Source organism: Prunus dulcis, chromosome 3 (genome assembly GCF_902201215.1).
Source record: "Prunus dulcis chromosome 3, ALMONDv2, whole genome shotgun sequence".
Lineage (NCBI taxonomy): Eukaryota > Viridiplantae > Streptophyta > Magnoliopsida > Rosales > Rosaceae > Prunus > Prunus dulcis.
The window spans coordinates 11,750,757-11,757,632 of NC_047652.1; the positions used below are offsets into that span (position 1 = coordinate 11,750,757).

The following is a 6,876-nucleotide window of genomic DNA, read 5'->3' on the forward strand; positions in this document are numbered from 1 at the left end:
AGTACAAGCTTCACGCTACCTTTGCCTATCACACTAATCCATCTTGAGGAAGCTTTGTATGAGATTGCTTGTTGCTATAAATCCCATGGAGGTCTCTGTTTAGTTCTTCCATCAAAATGCGGAGAACTTTTGGGCAGTTTGCAGTGAAGGAAATACGTTAGAGGAGAAGCTGTATGTGAGAGTTGGAGGAAATTAATCCTCAGCTGCTATAATTAATTCTGCAACATTGGGGTTTAATTTCCTCCAATATCTCACCCCCAGCTATTCCCCCAAAAAGTTCCCACAAGAAACCAGTAGAAATGGAGGCGCTTAAGTTGTATGTAAGAATTGGAGGAAATTAGTTCCATTTGCACAATGGATTTAATTTCCTCCAGTATCTTATCTCCAGCTTTCACCAAAATTAAGGTTGATTTCATATCCATATGCAAATTACAAGAGTGAATTTTTCTCATTATGGCAATTTTCTTTCAAGTGAGAGTTGGGAGGCATGTTTCCTTTTTTAAAATTGTATTTATTTTTATCTCCAGCACTGTATAATGAATGCAAAATCTCCACTGAGAAGAATATCAAGCAAAGCACCACCATCAATATAGAACTCAGACAGGCGACGGCCATGGTATATTAACAAACCATTCGCAGCAGAGTTCATGAATGGGAGCAAAGCAACAACATTATACGCACTTGGTAAAACTATGGTCATCGCCGGTTAAACTAGGAACTTAGCAAGCCTATATATCCGTTGCTTCAGGTGTGCGACAAAGCAACCCATTTTCCATCACTCATGGGCAGCACAGTGATTCCCTCAGGAAATTTCATATCCGACTTGTATGGATAAACAGAAACCTTGTTATACATGCTCCTTTTAGCTGGTGGCTCAAGAGTAGAGTCCATGGCTAAGTTAGTGGAGCCAACAGAAGGCAAAGTTGAAGAAGAGCCATTTTGGGACACAGAGAGGCTATAATTGTTTGACTCCTGAGAACGGCCATACAGAATGTCAGAAGAAGAGAATCCACTGCTTGTCGTAAGAGCATCAGGTCGTGAAGATACTGTGGTAGGATGATGACTGTTTCCTTCTGCAGTTACTGCCATCAAAGAAGATAACGCCAATGATTTAAAAATTAAAGTTCTATGTAATACAGATTATTATTTTTATGGAGAGTACATAAAAAAACAAGGGGTAGGATGCAGAATATCAACATCTACTGATTTAAAGAGAGATAGACGTTGTAATATGAGATACTATCACCAGACATCGAAATGAGATATTGAGATACCACTTCTGATGCAGTGAGGAAGGTTCTACTTTAGTGCTGTCTTTCAGATTCTAATTTCCAGGTACATCATGGTTTTTTTTTAAGGAATTTACACATTTTAACACAATTTATGAACTCCATAGGGAATTTGCTTTTCTGTTGGCTTTTCCTTTTATTAGCTTTTCACCAATTGATGCTTGTTTGCATCTGAGCACTTCATGCCATAGCAGTTCCCAAGTATACATACGTATCCCAAAATCTTGAGTTTACACTCAATAACTCAGTTTTCTGGAATTATATTTTCAGCATCTATACGTGACAGTGATGTATACCACACGTTGAATAAACTGTATATAATTTGAATCTTTTCTTTCCTCCAACACAAGTTTGAATGAATGAGAGACAAACTGGAACATTCTTTGTGAGTGAAGTTATATGGAACAAATATATCAGATAAAGAACGTCAAAAAAATATATCAATTAAGCAAAAGGTAAATATTAATATTTTCACAACACAAATTCAAGTTGCAGGATAAAAAAGAGTAGTTGCTATTCCCCTTATAACCAATGCTCCTTTAGACATTTGAAACCTTGGTTTAAAAATATGTCATATCTAGCTATCTATTTAAGGCATCCTCTTATATCTTAAATGTAACCATATATGCTCGAATAGATTGTACGTCTTCATGTTAAACATCATATCATCATATAGATATAGTGCCCGGATTTAAAAGAATTTAACAATAAAGGACATGATCCCATCAAAGACATTACGAGACATTAAGGCAACGATAGTATAGAAATAGGCTTTAGGAAAACAAAAGAGCTTATGGGGGGAAAAACAATACCACTATTCTCCATCGTCTGATCCCCAGTAATCGTACTCAGACTTATGATCATGGGGGCGTTAGGCCTAACTTGTTGTAAATCAGTAGCTAGGTTTGACTGAAAGCTTGAAGATAAGATATCTGGCGCTTCTAGCCCCTTCTGAGCAGGGGGCAGGACCAAAGGGATCTTACTTGACTTACCTGAATGAGTGTGAGGATGTGTAAGTTTTTATTTCCCTAGATCATCAGATATTATTTTTGAATTAAAAAGGTCTTACTGTGCACATCATGTGATGGCATTATTTCATAAAATAATTACTGAAAATAAACATGAAACTGAAAAAACTCCATAAAACTATAGGAAATATATCGCATGTACTTTGACTAACAAATGAATTGAGGAAACAAATTTACATAAATGATGATATTAAGTTTTATTTTATTTTATAAGAAATACAACTTTATTAGATAAAAGAATTGAAGAAACTTAACCTTTTTTAAGAACTTACACTTCCAAAGGGACAACATCCTCATAAATTACAAAGAGTATAAATACCCTGGGGTTAACACAAATTTGGAGCTAGTAAGTTGAAGAAAAATAAGCTTACGCTCTCTCAAGGTATGGTAAGCAACCTTTGCCGCACTCATCTCTGCCTGCTTCTTGCTTCTTGCTTCTGAACCTGTAAAAGTTTCTCCTTCTATCTCCACAGTTGAAACAAAAATTGGCATATGAACTTCGCCAGAATTCTTTGTGCTATAGACTGGCATAGAAAAACCTTCTTTCTGGATTAATTCTTGTAAAACGTTTTTGTATAAAACGATATCATCCTGGGGAAGGAAAAAGAGAACCACAAAGACACGAAATATATTTAGAGATGCTCTATACTATCAGAATATGGGAAAATTATGCAGAGAATATAAATAAAATTGGCCACCTCTTGTACTCCATTTGGCAACAGGGACATCAAAGCAACTTTTGCAACTGCATGTTCAGCTTCCTTCATTGTAGGAAGAAACTCTGGACCCTCATAGGTATGTTCATCAACTGTTACCGTACACTTGAAACGATTGGCATGAGGCAGACCTTCCCGCTCACAACTGTACACAGGTAGAAGAAGATTTCTCTTTTGTGCATAAGTCTGCAGTTGGTTCTTGTATAAATGCTGTATATCTACACCCCATATTGAAAGATTATAAGTTGTTTGTCATTGAATAACTTTTTGATAATCAAGACAAAGTTCAAACTATGTGCAGATGACAGAGAGTTTAAGGCATTATATACTTTATGTGCCATTTCTTTTTCTCACATCCTTCAAACTCTGAGTATAATTTCAACAGTTTCTAAAAAGCTAGCTCTACTATTAAGATGAAAATTGTTATTTTGGGGCTCAGTTCCTACAATCATTAATAGTAAAGAGAATGTGTCCAAAGAAAATTTTCTAACCTCTCAATCGATTACCATCTTCAATACCCGATGTGCTGCCATTCGCCTGAGAATTGCCACCTGATGCTATACCACTGAACTCAACTGGCACGTAAGAAGTTTCATGTGTTTCTTGAATCTTTGGTTGCAATGTCTGTTTTGTGTCATGTGTACCAGTCAAATTGGTGCCCGCTGTTGAAGGAAGTGCTGGAATAATACAACCCATAAGATACATGAACTGATTCTTATAAGATCACATCAAGAGAAAATTCATGGTCATACCAAGTCATTAATACTTCAACTTGATATTATATGAATTAAAAGCTTTTCTTTCAGAAGATGCAATAAGGAATCCACAAAATAAACTAATAGAAACTCAGGGTACTAAATATCCTTAAAAGTGCGGCAATATTATAAATGGTAATAAGATATCAAAAGGTTTCGACACACAAGCTTACTCAAATATAACCATTGCACTTATAGGTTTTCAATCCTTCTCATGTCTGGTCATCCATATTTTTGTTAAAGTCTGGATTTCCCATTTTAGTCTTTGGATCATCAAATGGCTGCCTGATACAAAACCTGTTTTAAGAAAAATATTTAGCACATCAACTGACTGCCAAAAACTATATCTCTTCCATGTAAACCCAATGCATCTAAAGCCATTGGATGTATCTAAGGCTAAACTAGGAAGTCTTGGACTTTAACAACCAAGATGAACAGATGCTCAGACGTGAGAAGATTGTATATATTTTAGTAATTTTTTTCCTATATATATAGTCCACAACCCTCCTACAGGTTCTGTGTGGAACCAAGTTGTTTATAAGCAACTTTGTGTTTTTGGCTAGTTTTAATAACTTGAAACATACTAATGCTCCACACATACTATCTACATCTATACTACTTAGCACAGCTAAATTCCCTTAAGGAAAACTGTTGTTTTAGGCAACAATTATATTACTCGATTGATTAGCAGTCTGAGATCACTTCTATTCCCTTAAGGAAAACTGTTGTTTTAGACTTGTTGCGTATGATGGGACCTAAAGCTTTGTAAACTAGCGTTAAAACGCCTTTTATCCTTGTTTCAAGAAAAGCATAAGGAACGTTTCCCCCCTTAACGCCTCTCTCCTTTCAGTCGAGCTGGGTTAATCCCCATTTATAATCAAGTTGCACTACACTGACTGGTGTTTTATACAATCAACAATGGTACCCTTTCCAACACAAAACTGCTAGGCGCTGTCCTCATCCTAATAGAATCCATAACTGTATCAAGTACTCTTTCTCAAAATTTGAGGTAAAAAATTTCTCATGTTTGAATATTAATTTCCATTTTTCACAACAAAAAAAATAAATTTGAGATATTTCATGCAAGGTAACTAATTAATTTTAACACCCAGTTAGTCAACATTCACAGAAGACAACTTTGAATTTCGGCATTCAATACATATTAAATCCAAATAGAGAGCCCAAATATCCAATGCTCAGGAGAAAAATAAAAAATAAAATAATCCGTTATAAATTAAAGTAAAATAGAAAAGAGTAAAACACAAGAAATTTATTTCCAATCAGCTACCAAACAGAGGATTAGATAGAAAAACATCAAGAAAAATAAGAAATAACAACTTAAAGCAACCAAACAGAGCATAAAGATTAAAGTTAAAACACTAAAACCCTTTTACCTGAGGAAGCGGGAAGAGAAGGTTGAGGGAATGAGGAAGGGCTGGGAATGCGATTGGTATGTCTGGGTTGCGGATCAGTGAAGTGAGCGAAGGCAAGTCTAGCAGCGTCGTTTTGGGCTTCCTTGGAGGACCTGAAGAGTTGCACCGTGTCGAAGGCGACGCCGTTTATGGTGACGGAGGCTGAGAAGCGAGGGTTGTGGTCGAGGCCAAGCTTTGTGGCGTTGTACTCGGGCAAGCGCCATTTCCTCTGCTGGCACAGCTCCTGCAGCTTCGACTTGTACATCCTCTCTCTTTTGGTGTGTTGATCAATTGATGATGCAATGGTGGTTGCTCTGTTTTGGGAAATTTGAAGAAGATGGAGATGGTCTAAGTTGGGCTACTTTCACTTACTTTTTTCTTTTTTAAGAGATTGTTGAGTGCTCTGAAAACAAATATTAGTAATTTGCATTAAATAAGTATATTTACGTGTGAATGAAATACATGTCACACAAATTAATAAGAGAACAAAAATAGAAAGGTTAAAAACAAGATAGGTAGCACTCCTCCAATTTAAATTATTCAACTGTTTCATCATCAGTTAAATTAGTTACTAGTAAGAATGCGACCATTTCTTACCGTGACCTACACAACATGGATAAAAGCTAATAAATAAAAAGTAGCATTTTACTCACTACATTAATCAAAGGTGTATGCTCATCATTAGGGATGTACAAGATTCAATCCAATTCGTCCAAATTGACCAATCCAATCCAATCAAATTTCAATAAGTTTCGATGATTTGGCGGATTGAATTGGATTCGTAATTTTCAAAATCGACATGATTGGATCGGATGACGGATTTGCTTATGAGAATCCAATCAAATCCAATACAATTAATTTTATGCTTATTTTGCTCTTGTATGTATTTGTAGTTGAAAGGTTATGAATATTTTAAGTCATTTAATGGAGCGATGTTTAGTATATTATATAATCAAAACAATTTTCTCTATTATTTCATTTATATTTACATTTACGTCTATTAATATGTTTGATTAGATTAAACCTAAGGATAAATGTTTAGTATTTCATTACTGTCTTTTCCATTATCAGATTGGATTTAAACATCTAATATGATTGAATCAGAATGAAAAAATCACAATTCAATCTATATTGGATCGGATGCAGATTGACTAAATTGTATTGGTTTCGAATCGACGTACACCCCTGCTCACCATCATCCTTAAATGGTGACACCTATCCCCTTATTAACCCTGGTTAACTTTTATGTAAAAATTAAAAAAAAATAATTGAAAAAGGCCCCACAACCCATCTTCCCCTCTTTCCTCCTTTCCCCCTTCTTTTTCTTCTTTTTCTTTCTTTCCACTCTCAGCCCCACCGTTTTCTCTCCTCTCCCCCTCTGTTACCACCTTCCTATGTTTGCGCCATTGAAAAAAAAATTCCAGAACAACAGAATCCAAACTAAATTGCTCAAATTAAGAGGAGCCCAGATTAAAAAATTAATTTTTTTTAAAACCATGAAGTAGAATTCAGTAGAAAATCCAAGGAAACTGAGAAATTGGTAATTTTAACCTATGTTTTCCATTGAATAGAAATTCGAAGCTTGTCCGAACCAAACACTGCAGCATAAAGCCTAAATTTTTTTTTCCACATTCTCGCCATAACTTCTCAAATAAACAAACCTTAACTCAAGTATT

The 6,876-nt window shown here is 35.4% G+C and overlaps 1 protein-coding gene across 1 annotated transcript; it reads right to left on the bottom strand.

Annotated features, from left to right (window-relative positions):
• Positions 1 to 537: 537 nt before the first annotated feature.
• LOC117623442 (double-stranded RNA-binding protein 1-like) lies at positions 538 to 5,579 on the bottom strand. Its single transcript, XM_034354420.1, has 6 exons — positions 5,183 to 5,579; positions 3,525 to 3,710; positions 3,016 to 3,251; positions 2,689 to 2,908; positions 2,102 to 2,281; positions 538 to 1,082 (listed from the first exon to the last, which is right to left on the bottom strand). Exons 1-6 carry the CDS (start codon positions 5,463 to 5,465, stop codon positions 745 to 747), a joined length of 1,443 nt encoding a protein of 480 aa, XP_034210311.1. The 5' UTR covers positions 5,466 to 5,579; the 3' UTR covers positions 538 to 744.
• Positions 5,580 to 6,876: the final 1,297 nt, after the last annotated feature.

Excerpts from the sequence above, each read along its gene's own strand:
- LOC117623442 (XM_034354420.1), bottom strand. The coding sequence starts at position 5,465 with ATGTACAAGTCGAAGCTGCAGGAGCTGTGCCAGCAGAGGAAATGGCGC. Across the intron at positions 2,909-3,015 it reads TGCCAAATGGAGTACAAGAG|GATGATATCGTTTTATACAA; the intron begins GTGGCCAATTTT and ends TTCCTTCCCCAG. Across the intron at positions 2,282-2,688 it reads TTACCATACCTTGAGAGAGC|GTAAGTCAAGTAAGATCCCT; the intron begins GTAAGCTTATTT and ends ACACTCATTCAG.